This window comes from Rhizopus delemar, genomic scaffold (genome assembly GCF_000149305.1).
Source record: "Rhizopus delemar RA 99-880 supercont3.17 genomic scaffold, whole genome shotgun sequence".
Taxonomy (NCBI): Eukaryota; Fungi; Mucoromycota; class Mucoromycetes; order Mucorales; family Rhizopodaceae; genus Rhizopus; species Rhizopus delemar.
Window position 1 is genome coordinate 98,560 of NW_027137843.1, and position 24,246 is coordinate 122,805.

Sequence of the window (24,246 nt, forward strand, 5' to 3'; positions counted from 1 at the left end):
TAGTTGTTGTTGCACCCAGCGATGCTGAAAAAGTATATTCTTTATTTATTGTAATGACGTCTAGTGTTTGTATCCTTTCAAAGATATTTTGACTGATTATGAATGTAGATCGAGGATGAGTAAAGTTTAATGTGAAAATCTGTTCCTGGTCATGGCAGTGGACTGTTTATATTTGTTTTTCGATTCGGTTTTATATATCGTTACATTAGAGAAAAGGCAAACCAAGCCTTATTGTGTACCCATAAAAAGTGTTTCAAAGCTTCTGATTTTCTCACAAAAGCTGGTTTGCTCATAAAATACCATAATAAAAGAATAAGGATTTAATAAGACCCAGGATAGCAGATAGTTTTATTTAATGACAAGCGAAAATAAAAAAACAGACGATAATGAAACAAGAGACAAATCAATCCGAAAGTATTACACTCAAAATACTGTTTTAAACGCTCTACTTTCTTAGTCCAACGCTGTGTTTGCTTTTTTTAAAATATCTTTCATTTTTGCAAATAACTAATCTTTTTTTCCATCATCAGCCCAATTCTTCTTTATTCCAAATGATATGAAAAAGAAAGAACTTATTTATCTAAAATAAAATATTATATAGAGTAACGTCCGAAAAGCAAACATTTGAATAATCAATAGAGCTAACTACTCATTTTTGGTTTTAATCATTAGCCTTCTACCTCTTTTTTACTTAAAAACTGTTGGAATCGCTGTCTTCAATATCAAAGTGAAAGTAGATAAAAGCCGTTGTCTTCTAATGAACGTTACAATTTTGAAGAATGCTTACTTTTTTGTTTGTGCATCAATCTGCATAAAGTTCTGATGAAAATTTTAAAACCCAGACTTAAAACAGAACTAAAAGAACTCGACGAAATAGAATGTATCTTATTCAAATAGCTCTTGTTTGAAGATATATCCCTTGTTATATACACCAAAAGCATATTGTTTTTCTATAACCTTCCTCAGCAGAAAGCAATTGGTAACATTTCAAATTCAAACATTGTGAAAAATGCGCAAACAAAATCTTTACCAAAAAAAAAAAAAGCGTTATTTACTTCTAAGATAGCTTTGTACTTTTTTCAGTTCTCAAAATATTTTCAAACATTTTGATTAACAGGAACAACCACGAGAAGGTAAAAGTACATCTGATCCCAAAAAGAAAAATAAAACCAACAGACTAATGGCTACGTTTTGGTGTGCTTATGGAAGGGAGCCATACCGACTCTGCCTACCAACTTAGTCTTGTCCTATTGAGTTTTTACGCTTCATAAGACAGTCAGCATCAACCCCAGATCACAAAGTAAAGAAAAAAAAAAAGCTGAAGCGATTTAGAATATATTTTCATTTCATACTCCGCATTACTTTATAATGATTGACCAATAGAAAATAATTTGGAAACAGGTAGTCAAAAGTTCTCCTGAAAAAACAAAAAAAAAAAAAGCGATTAGCAATTTAATAAACATGGAACTTTTCGAAAGAAAATAAAATGGTTCACTTTGTTTAAAATATTCAAGCTCTTAGTATAGAATAAAACTGCTATCAGATGATACAAAAGCGCATATCTCAAAAAGAGAGAACTAGAAAGAGATTACAATTGAACTTGACACAGTCCTACTAAGATAATGCTTGGAAACGGTTACAGATTACTGCTTGCATACTTTGCTTCCTTTCTTTTTGCTCCCTCGTCGACAATATTGAACACTTTAATTTCTAAAAATCATAAAGGTGAACTGCAGCCATTGTGCCAGTATTTATTCTTTTATGTTTCATTATCATCAGTAGAAAAGCACAACACATATTTTATAATGTATAACTTTGGATTTGAAAAGCCTTTTTTTTAAGGCAGATGTATTTTAGAAGGAACCGATTGTTTCTATAAGACATAAACACAGCTTTACAATGTTGATCATAAATATGATATTTATTTACTAAGGATGATATATAAAGAATAGAAGGGCTAATATAAACAATTACACATCAACCAATTGATGCTTAGACTTTGCTAATGAAACCAAACTCTCGAATTCACCAGAGTTACGACACATTTTATGGAATATGGAATCACTGTTTTCGATCAGTGTCAAAGGACTAAAGTAAAGAAAGAAATCAATATCATCATAGCATCTTGTTTATAAATGCTTACCTATCAAACTCAACAATGTGTCCTTTATCCAATACCAAAATACGGTCATATTCAATCACGGTATGCAAACGATGAGCGATGCAAAGAATAGTAGAATCTGAAAGTTCAGTTGAAATTGTCTTTTGAATCGCCTTATCTGTTTCAAAATCAACACTAGCCGTTGCTTCATCCATCAAGACAATTCGACTACGCTTCAATAAAGCACGGGCTAAACAGAGCAACTGACGTTGTCCTTGTGAAAAGTTCTTGCCACCCTCGGTGACGGAGGTATTCAGGTCCTTAAACACATTGGCATTGCCTTCTTCCAAGGTAGAATCTGATCCCACTGTGTTTTCTTCGGTCTCATATGGCAAAAGATGAACACGGCGTAAGGCTGTATAGATGTCCTCATCTTCGAATTGATCAAAGGGGTCCATGTTGGATCGAAGCGAACCAGAGAAAAGTGTAGGGTCTTGAGGAATGATGGTCAGGTTGGATCGAAGGTCCTCTGTACCAAGATCCTTGATGTCAATACCATCAATAACAATGGAGCCTTTGGTGGCTTCAACAAATCTAAAGAAGGACAAGGCCAAGGTGGATTTACCACTACCTGTTCTACCAACAACACCGATCTTTTCTTGCGGCTTGATAGAAAATGTAAGTCCCTTCAAGACAGGATCAAGATCTGCTGCATATCGTGCTTCTAAATCCTTTGCTTCAATAGCACCATGCGTGGGCCACTATGTTTTTTTAAAAAAAAGTTAGCTTCTAACTATAGCCATTATCGTATCTTACGTTAGCAGGAGGTCTAACATTGGTGATAGCAGGAGCTTCTTGATCGATTTCCATAAACTCCACGACACGTTCAACAGCGTTAAAGGCCATTTCTAAGCTTGTGTATCTTCGAATACCCCAAAACATTTGATCGGTAAACAGCAAGACAAAACTAAGACAGAAACCAGCAATAGAGGCATTCATAGATTCGATTCTAGATAGGATGATGATGCCCGTCAAAAGGTTGACCAGGGCACCACTTGCCGCGTAACGTACGCTTACCCAGCGGTTGACGAGCCATGTGTAATAAAACGGGCGTGCGTTGGCGTCAATGTAGGTGAGCATCTGTTGCAAGAATTGACGGGTGACACCAAAGGCACGAATAGTGGCCACACCCACAATTGTTTCTGTAAAGTGACTAAAGAGAGGCGAACGACTGACAGAATCAATACGTCTAAACTCACGAGAGGCAGCGACAAACATGATACCCATCCAGATGTTGACAACAGCGACAAGTAGCATGGGAATGAGGAAGATTGGTAAGACGGAAGAGACGGTAAAAATGCTGGTGATAATGACAACCCATTGAATAATGAATTCAAGCAAGTGATTGGGAATCGTTGAATCGATTGTTTCAAAATCCTTGGAGAAACGGTTCAGGATTCGACCAACAGGTGTGGTGTCAAAGAAACGAAGAGGTGCTCTGAATATACGATGGAGTAATTCAGCATACAGCTGTTTGTTTGCACCAAGGACACGCCAGAATAGAACAGCAAAACGTAAAGTACCGATGATGATGTTGCCAACAGTGATAATACAGTAGATGCCCAGATAATAGTTGACAGAATGACCATTGCTGTTTTCTTCTTTTTCTAAAGTCTCATTATTGTTGAGTAGCAATTGCTGGCTATAGGCATAATAAGACTTGGGTTGAGACACGAAGCTGTGCTGCTGAATAACAATATCATCCTTATCAACGGAGCTGTAAGATTGAGACCATTGCTTAATCCACCAACTCTCTGTTACATCCAAACCACGAGATCCAAAGATCAAGATGGCCATGATAAGCCAAAAGAATGGGTTTCCTACCATTTTCATGTACATTCGATATAATCTAATTTTGACCATGCCCCGTTGCACGCGATTCTTCTTCGACAAGTGCACGTGGTTTCTTTCGATTCTCATCGTCTGTGGCTGGGATTGTTTCTTCAATGGCCTTTTCTTCTTCAGCATCTTCTTCCACATTTTCATCTTCGGCTTCAAGATAACCAAGTTCGCGCAAACCATGAGGTGTACCAGCCACATTGTAATCAAGGTTGACAATGTAGCTAGCGTTTTTAGAGCAAAGTCTGACGTGATGTGTAATCAAGATACGTGTACGATTCTTCATCAAAGGTCCCAATAAACACTTTTCATATAAATGTTTTGCTGTGTGAGCTATTTTTAAAGAGTGGGTCAGTCGGATTAATTTTTTAAGGCTTTTACTCTATTTACCATCTACAGCACTCAGCACATCATCCATAAAGACATTTTGAGCACGAGAATAAACAGCTCTCGCGAGTGACACACGAGCCTTTTGTCCACCGGACAGAGTAATACCTTTTTCACCAATTTCAGTCATGTCACCATCTTCCAAGATTTCAAGATCCTTTGTCAATGCACAAGCTGCCAATGTCTCACGATATCTTGATTCAACAAAGGGTAAACCAAACAAGATGTTGTCGCGAATTGAAGCATTTTGCAACCAGGCCGTTTGAGAGACATAGGAAACAGCATAGGGTAAAATCCAATCCTTTGGGTCAATATCTCCCAATAAACTAAAATCGCTCGAGACCTTGTCCGCGATAGGCTGACGAGGACATTGGATGGAACCCTTGAGGGTCACCGCTTCACCCAACAGACTGAGCATCAACAAGGTCTTTCCGGAGCCAGTGGCACCAGCGATCAAACTGAGTTCATGATTGGGGAATTCAATATTGAGATCCTTGAGGATAAATCCAGGGTTGGTTTGCTCTGCTTCAGTGTCGCTAAAGTTTTGCTTGGCCCAACCGACGGTGGCATCGTAAAATCCGATCGTGATGTTTTCTGTTTGGATGTCTTGTTCAGCAGGAGAGTCAATTTCTTCTTCATCCAAATAGGTCTGAATACGTCTTAAACTGATCAATGCCTGCAACCATTCGATGAAAACTTCAGGGAGCACATTCAATGCAAATCTCAATTCGTTAAAAACACTGATGGAAGTGAAGGCAATGGGAGCTGTTAATTCTTTTCCTTCTAATTTAGTGAAAGACCAGAAAGAGATGAGGGTGACGAGGATAGGTGCTCTATTTGAATCAAAGACGTGTTAAAACAAAATGTGCTTCTTAACTTGTTCTTGACACTTACCCTTGCCAGGTCAATGTAAACAAGACACCGGATATATATGTAATGGCCAGATGACGAAGCTCAATCGCTCTTGCTTCCATCACACGTTTCTCCCAATTTTTTTCCCAAGCAAAAAACTTGATTTGACGGATACCTTGAAGTACTTCATTCATGAGTGAAATACGTTTATCACGAGACTCCATCAATTTGTCTTGAGTGGAGGCAAACATTTTTGCGTTATAATGGTTCACGGGTAAGATGATGATCATCACCAAGAGACCCAAGAAGCATGATTTACCCAACAAAGTATATAAAAAGTAGATACCAACACCCAATTCAGCAGGTGCTTCAAGGACGGTCCACCACCAAGTAGCAAATTCGGAAACTCGATTCGAGTCAGTGCTCATCAAGTTAACAATCGTACCTGTGGATGAGCTCACGTCTTCCTTTGTCTTCTCACCTCCATCTTCTTCCTTTTTCGCATCGTCTTTGGATTCCTCCTCTTCAATCTTGGGTGTAGCAATGGCTAAATCACGTCGACGCAAGGTTTTGCCATAAATTTCGATATTCAGCATAGCCTTGACACGTACTTGAACATTGGAAGAAGCTAAATTAAGAGATGAGTGTTTGTTCATAGGCAATCTTATCTTTTTTGTTTACCATAATACCACAATTGACCCGTGATCAAACCACAAACAAAGATGGTTGTGCCCAAACCAACAACAAGAAGTAATCCTTTTCGAATGGCCTCCTGATCTGCTTCTCCCTTCATGGCTTCGATCAAGACCAGTAATTGTTTGACAAAGTAAGCTGGCAAATAATAAAACATGGAAGAAAGAAGGGCCATGATGACCTGAATGATGATAGGGCCACGGTTGGCGCGGTACACACGCTTCAATAGGGACATACCTCTGGATTCACCAAAGATATAAAACAGATTATAGCCTCGATAAGTCGCAGGAAGTGAGGGTAAATCTTGATCTGTCAGCTTTTGATTTTCATAGGCCAAGTGAACCAAAGGTGTGGCCCACTGGAAATAAAGAAAGGAAAAGATAGAGGCAACTTCGATACCGATGACCGGTTTATCTTTTTCATCCAAGAAGGGTGCACCTTTATCAGCCGAGCCTGATGTATAGACAAGATCAGCTCCAATAATGAAATACAAGACGGCCGGCAGCATGTGGAGCATCGTGTCATTTGGATTGGATACTACAGCCATGTACATGCTGTAGATTGCGATAAGCCAGTGAACCAGATAAAAGACAAACAAATGAACGTTTAAAACCCATCCCCATTGGCTTGGGAATCTGTATCCTCGAGAAACAAGGATAAGAACAGAGGCATAAAGCCAAGAAATGAATTGAATACATCCATAGGCTTGCGTATACCAATCCAGTTGCTGATCATCCATCGTTTTATAAAAATTGAATACAGACAAAAGCATCAAAGTCAGTGTGCCAAAAGTTAGTCTGTTCAAACGAGTCGCGTCATCTGTGGTTGGAACAGTCAAGTTGCGTTTGGTGTCGAAACGAAGAGGTGCAGGGTCTATATGTTGTGATTTGTGAAAATGAACTCGCTGAAGCGATAAAACAAAGGCACTTAGAGTGACAACGACCGCCTGAACGCTCGATAAGCCAATAGTGATGACACTATTAGACATAAGAGTGTGATAAGGCAAAAGAAAGCAAAAGAAAAGAAAGCAAAAAAAAATTTTATGGAATCCGTCCAACTTACTGCGGCATTATAAAGCGGACTGTGTTCTGTCAACTATCCAAGTATAGGATTTTTTTATAAAATAAGAATCTATTCAAAGCTTCATACTAAGCATATTTAATTTTCACTCTTTTCTATTTTATGTCAATTGGCACTACTTCATTGATTTAACCGCAGCAATCACATATTTGAGATTCCGTGATGCACCGCAGCAACAATGAAAAAGTAAACATAATCTGTAATTTTCTGTATCCATTTTACAAAAGAAAAAAGAAATAGTCTTTTATTGATCTCTTGTTTGAGATACAATAATAGCGGAAGCAAATTGTATGTTTCTCCATTTCATTTACTCAAGCGAACAAAAAGGATCCAATCAAAATATGTGCGACGTACATCATTATTCATAGAAATTGGCCGATTCGAACAGCAAGTACTGGTAAAAACATCTTGCGATCTAATTTATAGAGCTAGTATGTAGGTTGATTTGATTTATAACGCGGCAAGATGTTGTGTTTTCTACAAAGAGCAGTTTGTCCTTCCAATTTCAGTGCTGCGGTACAATGCACTTTCATAGTCAGAAATGATGAGTCATTTTTTTATAAGCATCACATCATCTTGTCAAATGGGTCCGTTTACGCGCTGCTTTGGAACCTCACTCTCTCGCACTCTTTAACTTAGTCATTTTCTGACGTTATTGTAGTTTGTATGCCAAGTGAACTTCTTCTTCCACCGATCAAAGCATTGGAGTTGATCCTGCTCGTTTGGTATTTTTAAAAGCCCAGCGAATAAAGTTATTGGGCGATGCATGTTGAATCCCACCTTCTCTTTGCTGTTCTATCACTTTCTCTTGGTTCCAGTTAGCATTTTTTGCTTGCGGATTCCATGTCGGCGGAAGCGTCCGAATTGAATAGCACGCATTAAAAGCCAAAATCCATGTTGCATGGTGTATTCAGCATCACTTATCAACAGCAGCTGACTAAGGAAATCGCTATGATTTTAGCATCATCTCTTTTGTTTATTTAAAGAGAGTGATCTGAAACAAGGTCTTTTTTTTTGTTATTGTATTATTTGAAAAAGTTATGCTTTGATGGAGAAGAAAGTAAACCTCGTTGTTTCACATCTATTTGTATGAAAAAATGCATATAATCGCAAATAGCATCCTTCATTAAACTAATTTTATCAATAGAGAAGGGGAGAGGATGCAATTATTCAAAATAATATTTAAATTAAAGACTCTTGAGTTGAGAATGTAGACTTGCAGTTATTAATATTTGTCCAATCTGGGCTAATATTGAATTTAAAAACAGCACTTTGAAGATGTATCGCTCAGATTTGACCTATGCACTGCCTATATGATTAAATTACAGTATAATCAAAACTAAATGAGAACAGATTTATAACAGTAGAGATCTGATCCAATGTAGACAAAAAAAAAGAAAAAAAAGAGGAGACATAAAAACATTTACATAGGCAGTATATCAAACCAAGTTCAGACATATTGAGCTTTTCAGTCTCATTCATCATACTAACTGCAAACATCTAACAGAATGAGTTGATTCAGCAAGACGGGGGAAAATGTTATTCTTAGCTAATGATACTGTCATACCTGTGGTATTTAACTATCCAAAGTGCCTCATACACCCTACTATTGTCAAAAAGGATGGTTGGCTTCATCAGATAGAGATAGAACAACTCACTATATTTAAGATACAGCGGCGAGCTACCCTACTGTTTGAAACGATATATGGGGCAGAGTCTAGTTTAGATAGAAACGATGAGGTATTTTGCAAACAATAAAAGTTTAGTCTAAAATAAAAAAGGAAATGGTACTGAAAATCTAGTGAATGGGCCTCTATGTAACTTCTTTATTAGATTTCAAGACGAAAGAAAGAACATATTTAATCAAACTACACGTTCATATACGATGCGCAATTATTCAGGAATATCAGGGAGCTCAAGGTCAATTATACAATTGAGCTTGGTGAATAATATAATTTTTATATGGTTAACATTAGAAAGGAGCATTAATGAAAATATAATAAGCAATACTATGTATTCAAGACTTACTGATTCTCATATAAAATTCAAGTAATCTCATACAAACAACAAGTATTTAATAGGGCAAATACGATAAACGATAAGGGCAAAGAATCACCCCAAGTCACTCTGATCAAATGAGACGGTCTACTATTTCTAATGATAGATTAAATCGTTTGATGCTGTATTTTATCGCAGACTAAGCATTTCAGAAAGGCATTCTGATCAACTTATAAAGTCCTTGGTTCACGGGTTATTTGACACTCTGCCAGTGTACACATCTCTATAATAACATACAGCATTTAGCCAACTGCAGAGTATATGTATCAATCTACAGTGTGAGAGGCATATAAATGTACAACTATTATTGGATAAAATCATTTTGCATTTTGATCTTTTTAAACTCTTTTGCCTTGTAATATTTTGTAAACATAGCATATAGATGTCAGTTATTTCTGAGTAGAGCCGAAGCTTACTTGACTAGAAGATATAAAAGAGGCAAAGCAAGACCAAGTATGATCAATAAAGGAAGAAAGCTACAGGTGATTGAACAGTGTTTTTGAGTAAGCCAAGATTCAACAATATTTTTTTTTATCCAGAGGTGTAAGCAATCTATGAGTACAAAACATGGAATAAAATACCCAAGTTACCAAATAAATCAGATACATCGCCTTACCGGTTAAGCCAGCTATACCAGCACAAAAGAGCAGTACCCTATGCAAATGATATAATCGAGTCATGTCTGACTGAAAGCAATTTGCATCAATAAAATATTAACCATTCTCTTCCAATGTTTTCGTTCTGCTTGAGATGCCCGATGCTGAAAGCGAAAATAAGGAGTCTATCAGAAAAGAGAGATAGGGGCTCAATCTTTTCAAATAAAACGGTCGACTAGTCAGATAAATGCAGCTTCATCCAGGTTTGCAATAGAAAGCATGAATAATGAGCCAAGAAAGCGAATAAAGTGTGGTTACTTATTAAAGTTGAAACAATGTTTGATCTATGTTGATAAACACCATGTAATCAAAGATAGTCCATAAACAAAGCCAACATAAACAGATTAGTCACAGTATGAAGTCATCTCTTCAATAAAAAAGTATCACAAGTGGACAGAAAAAGAAGATCAGGCAAACAGCATTTTAGACTAAAACACTGTGCTGATGCTGACTGGGGCAGCTGTTTCATTTTCCAAAAAAAAAAAAAAAAAAAAAAAAAAAAAAAAAAAAAAACTCAAAAGTTGAATCTTCATCATTTTTTTTTTTTTTTTTTTTTGCAAAGCCGCAAAAATCTGAGAGCACCATTCAAAATGCGTATGATGATCGGATAGTTGAGTGGTTTTATGGGAGAAACTTGTTTAAAACGGGTCAAGAAAAATAGCATGAGAAGAGTGACGTTTTATTTGTAGAAAGAAAGGAACGCAAAAATGGTTTAGGATACGAATGGTGCTCCATTTGTGTATGTAGATGATGATGAGCATCATCAGACATACGATAAAACATGATGGGAGCTGATCAAGAGAGAAAGATGATTTATTTTGGTAAGAGTATTAGGGGAGTTTTTCACACAATCAAGAGGGAGCTGTATGATAGGAGAAGAATGATTCCCCATCTTTTACACAAAACTCCGCATGTCCAATCCATGCTAGGATGTCAACGCACAGACGTTTTGCAGAAGAAAGGACCGTTCTATTTCAAACAACGCTCATTACTGTTACTAATGAAATTGTTCCCATGACAACTAGACTATTTAATAACCAAATCATTGGTTTCTTTGTGATTCTTTCTTTTTTCTTGTCTACAATGAGTCAACCTACAGAAAACACATCCTTATTAGAAAGAAGGGGGTTAAAAAAGATGAAGTACAGTACACCAACACCCCTCCTTTCTTCCACTCGCAGTGATCTGAATTCACCAAGGAGTCCTACAGAAATAGATGACAAAAGGCACCAGCATTTCAAGTGGTTGAATAAGAGAACAGGACCTTATGATGAAGATGGGCAGAGCCTGGTGAAAGAAAATACGGGTGTTAGAGTTTGGAGTGAATCTTATTCGAGCATTGGTAAGCAAGCCATGATTCACAACAGGTGCCCAAACTCACTGCACGCATAGATTGGATACATGATCGGATCAAAGAAGACATACGTAAACGCAAGCTGAATCGTATTCAAGGCTTCCAAGGTCATTATATGAGAGCAAAGGATAGTGCACAGGCATGGATTGTGGTGATTATCACAGGTGCGGTTGTAGCTTTGATTGCTTGGTGTATTAATGTGGTTCAGGTATGGATGTCTGACCTCAAGCAGGGTTACTGTATGACGCATTGGAGATACAATAGAGATTTTTGCTGTTGGGGAAGTGAAGAAGGTAAAATGGAGATGGACATTCTTTGGGCTGAATGACATGTTTTAGGTAAATGTCATGCATGGAGAACATGGTCTGCTGTGTTTCACGTGGAAAACGAAACCACAGCCTATCTTACGTCAATGTTTATGTATACTGCTTTTGGAGTAAGATGCTTATGGAAAGCTGTTGACAGTCCACTGATGTTTCCATAGATCATCTTTTCCTTGATCGCCGCTTTCCTTGTCATTTCCACAGGTGAACAAGTCAAGGTTCGAAAAGATTCAAATCAGGCCACCTTTTCTAAATCATCTTCCATAATCTCTGTTCTTGATCATGACAATACACAAGTAAAAGTACCACAATATGAAACAAAAACAGTATATCATTCAGCTGGATCAGGTATACCTGAGGTCAAAGTCATCTTGAGTGGATTTGTGATTAAGGGATTCTTGGGCATCAAAACTCTTTTAGTGAAAAGTGTTGGCATGGTACATACTCTCATCATTCGCTTTGTCTCGTCTTGCTCACGTTTCATCTAGATTTTTTCTACATCAGCAGGGCTTACGATTGGAAAAGAAGGCCCCTTTGTTCATTTAGCTTGCTCAACTGGAAATATCGCTTGTCGATTCTTTCCTAAATTTAACAAGAATGAAAGTAAGAAGAGATTATGTTTTTCATAGTACTTAACATTATTAGGTAAACGAAGGGAAATTCTTTCTGCGGCCGCTGCGTCTGGCGTTGCTGTTGCCTTTGGTGCGCCTATTGGAGGCGTCTTGTTTAGCTTGGAAGAAGTAAGCTATTATTTTCCAACAAAAACAATGATCCGAAGTTATTGCTGTGCTATGATAGCAGCCATTGTTCTAAAGGTAAAGAGAGAGAGGGAGAGAATCAAGTTAAGCTATTCTTATTTCTGAAAATAGATTATGGATCCTTTTGGTACAGGGAAAATTGTTTTGTTTCAAGTTTCATACGATAAAGATTACCATTTATTCGAATTAGTTCCTTTCATTCTTTGTGCTATGCTCTCAGTAAGTACAAAAAGAGATAGGTCGTATTATTTGGCTCAAAGGATATCTAGGGACTCTTTGGCACATTTGTCACCCATTTTAACATTAAATATCAACATCTAAGAAAATCCAGTGTGATTGGCAAATATCCCATGACTGAAGTATTTTGTATTATGCTGACCACAGCTCTCGTAAGCTACTGGAACCCATTTGCTAGGTAAGAAAAAAGATTAGAAAAATGACGGGCTATTAACAGTCAATGGATAATAGGATGAGCCTAACCGAATTTGTCGCTCAATTATTCTCTGAATGTTCTCCGACAGACAACAATGGGGGACTTTGTGCGTAAGTAAAAGAAGGAGGGATAGAACTATCTTTAACCAGTCTCTTACAGACGTACGATTGCAGAGATTCCACAGTTGATCTATCTCTTGGCCACTACACTCGTCATCAAGGCAGCCCTTACAGTGATTACGTTTGGATGTCCTGTTCCCGGGGGCATCTTTTTACCCAGTCTTATCATCGGAGCTGTCACGGGAAGAATCATAGGACTCATCATGCAGTACCTGACAGTTTCATACCCATCAGCCTGGCCTTTTACTGCCTGTGCTGAAGACTTTGCTAGTCGGGGAGAATGCATCATACCTGGCGTATATGCGATTGTGGGAGGTGCGGCTGGTTTGGCAGGTGTGACAAGAACAACAAGTAAGGATGATGTTTGTGGATTATAAAAAAACTAATTTAGATAGTATCATTGGTTGTGATTATGTTTGAGTTGACCTACTCCCTGACATATGCTTTACCAATCATGATCTCTGTTATGGTAAGTCTATAGATTGAGAGTTAAGGTTGTTTGTACTGATTGAGACAGGTCTCCAAATGGGTTTCTGATGCTATATATTTGGAAGGCGTTTATGATTTATTAATCAACTTGAAACAATATCCATACCTTGAAACCGGAAGAGACTATGTTCATACAACGTCCACCACTATCACAAGTCTCATCGATTGCCTGCCTGCAATTGACATCGATCAACCCGTCACAGTTGAAATCCTCAGAAAGAAATTGAGTGTGATTACCGCTTTGGGATATGCAGAAGACGGTGGGTTCCCTATCTTGAGTGGTGATGTCTTGGAGGGTTATATTGCCACCAGTGAGCTCACACACGGTTTGGATCAACTAGAAATGAAGCTCAATATGACCATGAGCCAGGAAGAAATCAACCATGTCCCTTGTTACTTTAGAAAATTAGTACATGGCCAAATGACGGAGATCGGAATGAACCGAGACTTGAAGACACCAGTGAGAGATTTGCTGGCTATTGGAAATCCAAAGGATATGGAAGCAATGTTTTTTGATGAGAGTCAGGCATGGAATGATTTCTCACACTATATCGATCATGTAAGTCAAATCTACCGTCTTGTTAAGCTGATTGACTTTTTATTTAGGCGCCTTTGACCGTGAATCAAAATACATCCATGACATTATTAGTAGACGTGTTTTCTAAACTCGGAGCCAGATATGTTGGTGTGAAGCATTCGGATGGAAAATTTATGGGCATCATACATAAAAGAAGATTACTGGCATATCTCAAAGACTTGGACGAGGATGAAGATGTAAAAAAATAAGTATAATTTAATGTACAGCTGTTTAATCATTGAGAGAAGAAAAATGAATAAAGAAGAAAAGATGACGTTCATCTATAAAATAATAATCAAAATCGAATGATCCTCTTCTCTAAGCTTTTGTTCAAGAATCATCTTGACTATGTCATCTTTTCTCAAGAGAACCGTCGCAGCTTTAGTAACGCTCTTGAAAGACTTAACCTTGAGTATCATGGGTTGAAATACACTTGCCTGAAGGTTGTCATGCACAGCGCCCTCGATCAAGTCAATCTCACTCTATTTTAGGGCACTTTGATGACAATTTGATCCGCAATTAAAATAGCGGGTTATAAAATACACTGGAAACCCAAATAATTAGATTCTTAGCTGGGACAAGTAAACCATCAAAGCATTGACAAGCTCAGCCATCACACATTTTCACAGGGACTCAACTGTATAGCCAAAGGTTCAAAGTAGAAGCTTAATAAGGATTCAACAGCATTATACACCGAACACAACATAATTACTTTCCAATGCTCTCTTGATCAAACAAAATGAATCATGAAGCAATCGTTCCTATTTTTTTCAGTATGTCATCATGGGTACGCTCACAAGAGAATAGTCGCAGAAAGTTGGATCCTGATGGTCTTGACCAAGGCGTACGCATCATTCAATATACATTCTTGAACTACCTGTTATACAAGGCTAAGTCTTTTTTTTTGCCACCTTTTAAATTAACCAAAGAAGAAATCGAACTGGCATCAGCCCCTCTGGCCATACTTTTTTTTTTCTTCGAAGTGACCTTGGCCACGACAGCCATCTTATGAGTTATCAATGCCATTCGTAGTCAAGAGGATATCGGTGGCGGCCTCCAAAGGATTTGAATATACTCTGTGTCAATTTAGTTTGTTTTCAAGAATTGTCAAAAGTCCATTAGGGCCATTCGCACAATTGCCATCGAGATGTTACGGGCCAAGGTGCATGTCTAGACAAGCCTGTTTCATCTCTTGAGCTGCCACAGGATCGCATGTTTGGGAATCAGTTGGGACCCTAAACCAGAGCAACCATGGGCTTTGAGAGATTCACTGCCTGCACAGCATGTCCTCTTTCTTCTCATGCGTCATCGATCGCACAGTACACGCTTTTCCACGGCAAGTTGGATAAAAAATACGTGATGAACGAACCAAATGAGCTGATCTTACGGCTTTTCTTCATTGCGATCCGTTTAGAACGCATAAATCACTTGACTGCGTTCATGTTCCTAAAGAGCTTTTTTTTTTTGAGAGTTATTCACAAAAGGTGAGCCAATAGGTATGGATCATAAACACACAAGTCCTCTTGTTCTATGAGTGTTTCAGCTATGGACTTAACAGGTAAAAATGAAAAAAAGGAGGGGGGAAAGCAACCTGTCAATTCGCTCCTTTTGCTTGCCGATTCTCTTCTGAGAAACGAGTCAAGGGTGACTTCTTTATTGCATACAAAAATTAATAATAATACCGAAATGTGTTCTAAAGAAAGGAGGTCAATAGTTTGTATGCCGTCATTTTTTATCCATTACCAGTTCACTACATGGAATTTTATCAAGTCGATATAACTTGATGCCTGTCCATGCAGATAAAAAGGCAGATACAACAGAAGCCACACAGTTGAATAAGACAGCAAAGCCTAAACAGAAAGTCAGTTACCTGCCTTGTATGTTAATCATGTCAAGCTACCATAACGAGGCGCGTCGGATGATTTAAATAGGTAGGCAGCGACAATGCTACCCACGTTACCAATCATCAGTATCGTAGCTACCGCGATTGCTCTCGTCGTCAATTCTGAATAATTAAGCGCTGGCCAACCAAAGGCAGCAGAAGCTATGGATGCTTTGGATCAGACACTATATCAGACACAATCTGGATTTACCTTGTATGCCTATTCCCAAAGGAATAATCAAGAGGATAGAATAAAGGACTAGAGAAAGAAGTCAGAATGATCATCAGAGTCTATACTGAATTTACCCCATTTATGATATATGAAATACAATGCGAGATAAGAAATAGCGATCATGGTTGAACCAATGACCAGAATAGGCGCCCTCGCGTCATATCGACTGACCAAGTAGCCACCCAACAAGATACCTAGGGTGCCTGTCACACAAGGAGGGGCGGTCAACAGTTGAGCAGTTGAAGGTTCAAATCCGAAGCCTACGTGGATGTTAACGTGATAAAACCTGCCAGCACACCTTACCGCTGATGAGCATTGGAGAGAAAACGCCAAAGCTGGTGATTGCAATCGAATTCAGAAAGAAGATGAGACCAAAGGCCCATGTCTTCCAATCTAGTAGGACAACACAGACGACTGTTATCGTGGCCGTGTGATCTGAATTGGGCTTGGCCTGATCCCCTGTTCTTTTCTTTTGTAATTCCTTTTGTTCATTCGTGAGCCATGAGACGGTTTGAAGGTCGTCAAACAGAAAGAAATAGGAAACGATAGAGAGCAGGATGGTCGGGATACCTTCAGTAATGAAGAGATACTGCCAACCATGTAAACCATGGACACCATCCCAGAGTGAGACGAGGTAGGTAAGTGGGCCAGAGACGATGCCAGAAAGCGTGGCCATAGTAAGTAAGAGGCTAACGCGTATGCTGAATTCATGCGGTGTGTATACTTTGGATAACAAAAACAAAATACCTGGGATATAGCCACTTTCTGCTGCACTATAAAAGAGAATTGGCACGGCGTGGTGAGAATCAATATGGTTTTACCCCAAAAAGAGCCGTACGATAAGTAGCCCAGAAAAATCCTTGACGAAAGCGGTGGCCACGGTCGCTATACCCCAAGCAAACATGATAAAGGATAGCCAGTTGGCTGCATTCGTTTTTTCCAAAATTATATTAGAGGGTATTTCAAAAATGATCTGCAAGGCATCAAGTTAAGTCACCCTTTTAAAAATAGTCCTATCACTTACATAGGTAATAAAAAAGGCGGATATAGCTGTACTGAGCTCGGTTGAAGACATCTAGGATGATGATAAGTAAAATGATTTACTAAGATCTTTTTCTTACAGAAAGATCCACTTGAAGGCCTGCTAAACTATATACGTTGAGGATAAGTATTGATTCAACTCTTTTATTATTATTATTCTTTGTTTTCTTTTACGTGGCATTTCCAATATTGGCACGATCCAAGAAATCAACAAAATAAAATAAACAAAACAAGGGCATAATCCTTAAATCAAGTTTTCTTAGCAACCTTTTTTGTTCTGCTTGTACACTTGTTCCATTGAGGTTTTCAACATCGTTGTCTTCCAACGAAACATGGACAGTACTGTTGAGAGACATCATGGATATATTTTTCTGCGTTTCATTGAAAGAATCGGTTGTTTCTATTTTAGTACTTTCTGTAATAGATGAAGAAAAATAGTCCAAGGATTGTTCTTCGGTTGATTTCATTTTTTATAGAAAAAAAAAGATATAAAAATCAAAAAAGAAGAAGATGAAGCGAGATGAAAAGAATGAATGCGGTCACCCTTTCTCCCCTTACTCTCTTCATTTGAACTCTTTCCCCTTTTCATCTTCTCCTTTTTCTTTAAATGTTATTGTTCATCTATATAGTTTAATAACACATTGTTTTATTCAATCAAGATGATGACGAATATAGGCTTAAATTCATTTTTAAACCATGGCCTGTTTACATGTCCTTTGATTCAAATCTAATTTCTTTATTCTCACTCACTCACTCTCTTCTCTCTCCTTGATCGGCTAAATCGTCGTTCCGAAAAGGCAAAAGTACCCTCAACACCTGCATAGAGTTTATGAATTAGATCCATCCAATGAAAAACCTGACGACAGGCTTACTAAAAGTAATCGGCTTCAGACCTACACACGCTTTTTTTTTTTTTTTTTTTTCTCTTTGTGTTCTACGGGGTTTTCATTGAAACTCTTTTCATGTCCCTCCAGTGTAGGATTTGGAGCAGTCCCTCAGTTATCTCCGAATGTGACCGGTGAGTTGTCAAAAATTTTTTCCATCTTGTCTATAAAGCAATGTTCTGTTTGATTCTTTTCAACAAAAGATTACTTGATGAAGATGACTATTTTGATTTTTTCTTTACATGGTAAGTTTATATAACAAAGGATAAGAAGAAGATGACGAATTGCATCCACATTTCTGAACATAAATGAAAGATTGGATATATTAACATGCACCACCATCTGATTCTTTTTATTTCTTTCATACCTTAAACATAAGCTAATTTTGCAATCATTTTAGTGTAATTAAAAAGCTATCCATCGTTGCTGTTTATGATGCTACTTTTAATTGGTAAGTTATTAAAATTGGTTATGGATACGGAAAGGATGAAATCCAAAGTTTTTTCGTCAGTTCTGCTTCTGAAAATCATTGAAGATAAGAACTTATCGCTTACTGAATCATCGTATTCATAACCTAATATGTTATGTTTGAAGCAAGTTTTTATTAACTTTTTTTTTTTACTAGCTTTATCGTTAGCTTAGAAATAGTAAGTATTTTTTTTTAAAAAAAATCAAAGGATAGCACATAGTTTGTGTATCATCCTCGATTCAACTGGTAAAAAAGAAAAGAAAAATGCTTCCTCGTGAATCATTGTTTCTTTTTGAACTATCAAAAAGTGTTTGATTATAATGTACGTTGATGACAATGTTGAAATAAAATCCTTTTTCTATTTTCAATGCCTTTTTTTTTTTTTACAATGGATGACCACTTTTATTTTTACAACTTTTATATAATATTTACAATGCATTTTCACCAAAGGTGTCTTCAATTTTGCCAGAAATATGGCCAAATTCATCAGGATCTCTTGAATGCATATCACGAATGTCTTGTCGAATGCTGTCCATCAGCCATTGGTTGGCATCATGGCCAATTTCCAAAGGAGCATCATTGTCTGCTGCACTGTTGTAAGCTCCAGCACTTGTACTGGTTTGTGTAGCATTCCCATAGGTTTGGGTAGCATTGTCAACCGATCCAGCACCAATATTGCTTGTATCTTGCTGTTGAGCAGATTCCCACATATCCTTTGTCTTTGAAGCAGCCTATCCGAATCATCAACTGGCTATCTCGACAAAAAGAAAAGTACTTACAGTATTCACAGCTTGATTGATGTCATTTTTAAGATTAGTGTTGCGTTCGCGGAATTGAGCTTCCATTTCAGAGTTTGTTATGTTTTCACGATCCATTTTTTCTTTCTTTGATGATTGTAAAGAGCCATTGAAAAAGTAAAGGGTTTATATAGTGACACTGAATATTCATGCAGACAAAACAAGCTACGTCTTTGGATAACAATCATTACATCATGATTGGCTCTTTCTTTTTCTCCACAAAGACAGTAACGGGGATCATGACATCATATTGAAGTATTCAAATACAAGCTTTATTGTGATGATTAAATATTAAATTATGATAGTACAATACGATATATAGAATCTAAGAAATGAGTCATTATTCATTCAAGAGAGTAGATTGAGAAGGAGTTAATTCCAAATGAGAATCATTCACTGAAGAAGCATCTGTGGATAGACTGATAGAGGATGACAAACAGGGAAGGATATAAGGCTGGGATTGAACAAGAGTAGAAGGTGTAAAAAAATCATGCTTTTCAGTCCAATGGCTTGTCAAACATTCAGAATGCGGCAAATAAAATTCCATGTCTTCTGCGACATCAATCCAATGGTCTCTTTTACCTTCTAATGTAGGTGAAGGCGGCATGTATATCCCAGAAGCATCCACTGTAGATAACTTGTAGACTTCCTTCTTGTCTGATTCAACCCAGGGGACTACATCTGGTTTCTTGACTTGCTTTTTACCAAAACTTAAAAAATGATTGCTCTCTGGGTGGTTGTCTTGACATTCCTCTCCTCCTCTCTGGTTGTCATTTGTAGACTTTTGCCAAAACTTGACAGGTCGCATGAATGATTTATATTTGGGTTCATTGATTACTGTTGTCATTTGTAAATTTTTGTAAGAAAAATGAAAGAGATGAGAATGAATAAGATCAGGGGAGGTTCTATTTATATCTTTCATCAGTCATAGGCCATTGTCGGATTTATTGTTCACCTTTATGAATTGTAACCAGTATGACGTTTTAAAGGAAAAAGAAGGTTACTTTATATTAACCAATACAATTTAGGTTCCTTTAAAGTTAAATCACATAAATCAAGGGAATCTGTTGCGATAGAAACAAAAGGACCACTTTTGGATAGTTTAATTTGAAATAAACTTTATTGAATAAAGGAGAATATGCGCTGATTTGTTACAAAAGGTTAAACTATTAAACAGAGTACGTCATTGAATAAGGGACAACAAAGGAAAATACATTTGCCGACTGTGGACGGTCAGCCTACTTTATTGTCTTTTATTTTATTTTCAAACAAAAGAGAAAAAAAAGATTTACTGAATCATTACTCTAATTTCTCTCACATTTAAAGTTATGAGAAAATCTATAACATTGTCGTAAACGGATTGAGTAACATTCGGCTAGGATGGCGAGACCTTTTTTACAGCTGACATAAGGTCACTTTTTTTAACTTTTTTCACACACATATGTCCCTTCCTCTCTCATTTGATTTTTACTTTCCAATGCAGTGATAAAAACAAGAGTTATGTGCATTTTGTACTGTTCTTTTTTGAAACTGAAACAGAAAATGAGTTGTTTGAAAATAATTGAACCAGTTTGAGCCGATCACAAGTGAATTAAAATCAGGTTAAAATTTAATGAGATACCATTCCTTAAAGATACGATTTCATCCATAAATATAAACCTTTTAGATTGAATAAACAGAGAGAAAAATAAAGACGATAGAAGATATATAGACTTTGAGTATCAATGAATAGTCTTGTAAAATTTCCGATAGATCCTTTGCCAAGACATCACTAAAAAGAACCACCGCACACTTTGAAAAACCAAAATACGTACACTGCAAATAATTTGAGAAGTTTTACTTGAATATTACACATGCCAAAAAAAAAAAAAAAAAAAAAAAAAAAAAAAAAAAAAAAAAAAAAAGACCTGAAATCTCTGGTTTTACTTTGATTTCACCTAAAAAAAGACACATTCAAACTCGATATCATAGATTGGTTTTTTAAACCATTTAAGGATTCTAACTCTTGAAATTCGAGTAATAATCCGTATTATTTGCAGTGAATAATTTACCTTTTGCCGAACCAAATAAAATAATTGGCTAGTTGGAGTAAACATCGTGCCTTTTCAACTATTGCGAAAAAACATGAGTAACTCTACCACATACAAATTTGTTTATGAGAACATAGCCAATGCTACACAAGTAGATAGTTCTGTAGAGGGAATGGATTTAGTTATCGAGTATAAATTTAAAATCTTGATGTTGATGAATGAGTATCAGCTCTTTTCGACATCACATGGGATCGAAAAAAGCAAAGATAAATGAGCAGAATGTACGACGGAATGTGAAGAGGGAGAGTATAAAGACGAAGATGTTGTAACGAAAGCTCGAAATAGTCAACATAGAAGTGCCTATAGAAACTAGACTGAAAACCAAATTAAAGACTTGATATGTTATAGATACGAGGAACAGTTATCTGCTATCGCTGCTGCTAGAGAAGCAGGAATCAACTAAAGAACAGCAAGGAAGGTGCTTAAAAAATATAAAGATGATGATGAGAAGAAGTTGCTTATGAAAAGCACAACTTGAAGAACTGGGACAAAGACTAAGCTTAATAAAATACATACTAAGCACCCCGCCAATTACTTGGAGAAAAACCTTCTAGATGTAGTAGACCAAACAGGAGATTCCCTTTGTGAACAGTTTGAAGTGCTCAAGGTATCAAAAGCAATTGTTCATAAGCATACAAGAGAGCAATGCTTGTTTTAGCTTAAACGAGTCGGGTTGATTAGTGATAATAGGTGCTCTGATCGTGCCTTAGAGCTTCGTAAGGCATGGGCTGACGCATAGGCTTTGAGGATGGATGATATTGCAAGAAATTCAGTTTTCATTGACGAAGCTGGTTTCCCTATGCGTATGATTCGAAACATGACTTGAACAAGAGAAAAAGAAAACCAGCTAATGTTCGCGTTCCTGGACAAAGAGGGACATCATTGACGATCTTTGGTGCAATCTATCACCGAGGTCTGGTATCTCTCTCTGTTTGATTCCCGTCCGCCAGCAAGAAACAAAGGTCCCCTGGACAATCAAGCGTATTTTCTTCAAAGCAAGGTGGAACAGAATCTAAGTACTACTTAAATTTTATTCTCTCGATTATTGACGAGCTGGACAAACATGACATGTAAGGATGTAATTTGATTATCGACAATGCATCTATCCACCATTTTAAAGAACTAAAAAAAAACTGTCAGTACAAGAGGCTACCACTCTGTCTATATGCCTCCATATACTCCATTCTTAAACCCTATCGAAGAATATTGGAGCAAATTGAAAGCATCCCTCAGCAGAAATCGTTTCAAAGATGGCGAAAAGGTGTCTGATAGAGTAACTAAGGCCGCCAAAACAATTTCACTGGAGGATTTTTCTGGTTGTATTGAGCATTCTCTTTTATTTGTTCCTCTCTGTCAAGAAAAAATAATTTGGGAACTCCTGTATTAGGGGTTTTTTTTCCCGGAAATACACTCTTAGATTGGCTGCCACAGAACTCATACTGATGTCTATGACACGTTTTTCTCTTCTTATTCGATTTCTTTTACTTTTTTCGTCCTTGATCCTAAAGGATATTTTTTCGATACCCTTTCATTCCTTTTTTATCTGACTTGGACGATTAAGGTATATTAAAAATACCGTGCGCTCACTAGTCTTTTTTATTTATAATAAAAATTTAATCGTAATAGGGGGTTTGGCTTATTTCCGCTTTTCATCACTTTCTATAGATTTTCGTCTTATTTGGAAGTCCTCGCTAGGCACCACAGCAGCAAACAACCCCAACAACTGCAGGTAGGCTTAGCTGCTGCCTATGCCAATATACAGAAGTTCCAACGAGAGAATGCTTTCTTCCGAAGCTGTCAACCACAGACATCACGCCTTCTCGATCTGGACGCAATATCGCTAACTATTTTCTCCCTCCCTCGTAATTCTCCTACGTCATCTAAGCGTTCTTCCAGTATTCCACCTGAACCATGGTATGTATTGGAACATTGGTTTCATTTATCGAGAGAGTTGTATACGTTGTCAAGTAGAAAGATCTATAGCAGATCAATGCATATCTGAGAGGTTCGCTTTTGTAGACTTACAGAGATAGGAGAGAGTGCTGAATTATATATTACTGAAAATTAAAGACTTGATGTACAAAGAATTTAAGCTAGCTTTCTTTTGGTAGTTTCAAAGCATTCTTGGGCATGATATCGTTTCTGATGCGTGAACTGGTGAAAAAAGAATGAATTTTGTATCAAGAACTATTATGGGAGGTGCTGCAACATCTAGAAATGCGTTCAGCTTATTGTTGTTCATATTGTTACTAAGACCACCAGTGGCGATAATTTCGAATTTTTTGAAAGCAAAACGCAATCCATACCATGATCCTTTTCCTTCATGAAATTTTTTCATATTAACTACTATCTTTTTTGTATAGTGGTCCAGTTTACTATTAATTGCGACATTGTTAGCATTTTTTTTTGTGTGTTTAGGTTTTATTGAACAATTAAAATTCCGTTACAAGTGATGTGTCAAGCAAAGGCTTGGATTCTTGCTGGAAAGAATTCATAGCCCTGACAATGACCAGAGAGTGCCACTGAGAACACAGCGCCAGTGAAATTTTCAGAGTGATGAAAAGGCAAACTCTAAAGGGTGAACATGATCTGAGCAAACTGTATACTGATTATCAGGAGAAGAGAGCATTGCAAGAGCGGACCACACAGTGGCTGCGTCAGGAAATTGGTCTGTCAGGCTAAACAAAAACAGCACGGAGGGCCATAATTGCCACTTCAGTGGACCCCTACCACAAAATGGAATATGTTTTCAACATCACTATGACAGATACGGCATACAAGGGAAGCACACGACGTAACGTTTCTCAGGTGAAGTGTGGATGTCACGGACAGACTGTCATACAGCAATCTCTATCAGGGGATGAAGGCAGAGCCTGGAATATCAAAGTTCCAGAATTCCTTCCAAGACGAAACAGGTAGACGCAATCCGGGGGCCACACGGTAAAGCGGGCGTAGAAACCTGCAAGAACAAGCCAGAACAGGATGCCATGAGCGACATAACTCCCCAGGGGAAATTGATGCCATGGGGACCTGTTTATGGGGAACAGGACGGCAATACCAATGAGAGAATTG

At 37.4% G+C, this 24,246-nt stretch overlaps 8 protein-coding genes across 8 annotated transcripts; 4 read left to right on the forward strand and 4 right to left on the reverse strand.

The window, feature by feature from the left end:
* Positions 1–1,970: 1,970 nt before the first annotated feature.
* On the reverse strand, positions 1,971–7,002 carry RO3G_15621 (uncharacterized protein; the record flags this gene model as incomplete). The annotated part of the gene is made up of 8 exons (XM_067670205.1): positions 1,971–2,088; positions 2,144–2,862; positions 2,918–3,981; positions 4,022–4,304; positions 4,398–5,220; positions 5,282–5,867; positions 5,921–6,909; positions 6,995–7,002. The coding sequence occupies 8 exons, from the start codon at positions 7,000–7,002 to the stop codon at positions 1,971–1,973; spliced, it is 4,590 nt and encodes a 1,529-aa protein (XP_067526306.1).
* Positions 7,003–10,863: 3,861 nt separating this feature from the next.
* On the forward strand, positions 10,864–13,988 carry RO3G_15622 (uncharacterized protein; the record flags this gene model as incomplete). Its single annotated transcript, XM_067670206.1, has 13 exons — positions 10,864–11,068; positions 11,119–11,373; positions 11,419–11,516; positions 11,565–11,840; positions 11,892–12,006; positions 12,049–12,143; positions 12,273–12,380; positions 12,431–12,576; positions 12,630–12,704; positions 12,754–13,064; positions 13,109–13,182; positions 13,231–13,761; positions 13,809–13,988. 13 exons carry the CDS (start codon positions 10,864–10,866, stop codon positions 13,986–13,988), a joined length of 2,469 nt encoding a protein of 822 aa, XP_067526307.1.
* Positions 13,989–15,504: 1,516 nt separating this feature from the next.
* On the reverse strand, positions 15,505–17,401 carry RO3G_15623 (uncharacterized protein; the record flags this gene model as incomplete). Its single annotated transcript, XM_067670207.1, has 9 exons — positions 15,505–15,629; positions 15,740–15,823; positions 15,873–15,920; positions 15,968–16,153; positions 16,197–16,666; positions 16,715–16,866; positions 16,918–16,968; positions 17,015–17,042; positions 17,109–17,401. 9 exons carry the CDS (start codon positions 17,399–17,401, stop codon positions 15,505–15,507), a joined length of 1,437 nt encoding a protein of 478 aa, XP_067526308.1.
* A 591-nt stretch (positions 17,402–17,992) lies between these two features.
* On the forward strand, positions 17,993–18,507 carry RO3G_15624 (uncharacterized protein; the record flags this gene model as incomplete). Its single annotated transcript, XM_067670208.1, has 4 exons — positions 17,993–18,063; positions 18,219–18,269; positions 18,444–18,465; positions 18,496–18,507. The coding sequence occupies 4 exons, from the start codon at positions 17,993–17,995 to the stop codon at positions 18,505–18,507; spliced, it is 156 nt and encodes a 51-aa protein (XP_067526309.1).
* Positions 18,508–18,715: 208 nt separating this feature from the next.
* RO3G_15625 (uncharacterized protein) lies at positions 18,716–18,997 on the reverse strand (the record flags this gene model as incomplete). Its single annotated transcript, XM_067670209.1, has 1 exon — positions 18,716–18,997. The coding sequence occupies one exon, from the start codon at positions 18,995–18,997 to the stop codon at positions 18,716–18,718; it is 282 nt and encodes a 93-aa protein (XP_067526310.1).
* A 427-nt stretch (positions 18,998–19,424) lies between these two features.
* RO3G_15626 (uncharacterized protein) lies at positions 19,425–19,892 on the reverse strand (the record flags this gene model as incomplete). Its single annotated transcript, XM_067670210.1, has 1 exon — positions 19,425–19,892. One exon carries the CDS (start codon positions 19,890–19,892, stop codon positions 19,425–19,427), a length of 468 nt encoding a protein of 155 aa, XP_067526311.1.
* A 1,316-nt stretch (positions 19,893–21,208) lies between these two features.
* On the forward strand, positions 21,209–21,577 carry RO3G_15627 (uncharacterized protein; the record flags this gene model as incomplete). Its single annotated transcript, XM_067670211.1, has 2 exons — positions 21,209–21,303; positions 21,523–21,577. The coding sequence occupies 2 exons, from the start codon at positions 21,209–21,211 to the stop codon at positions 21,575–21,577; spliced, it is 150 nt and encodes a 49-aa protein (XP_067526312.1).
* Positions 21,578–22,339: 762 nt separating this feature from the next.
* On the forward strand, positions 22,340–22,561 carry RO3G_15628 (uncharacterized protein; the record flags this gene model as incomplete). Its single annotated transcript, XM_067670212.1, has 1 exon — positions 22,340–22,561. The coding sequence occupies one exon, from the start codon at positions 22,340–22,342 to the stop codon at positions 22,559–22,561; it is 222 nt and encodes a 73-aa protein (XP_067526313.1).
* Positions 22,562–24,246: the final 1,685 nt, after the last annotated feature.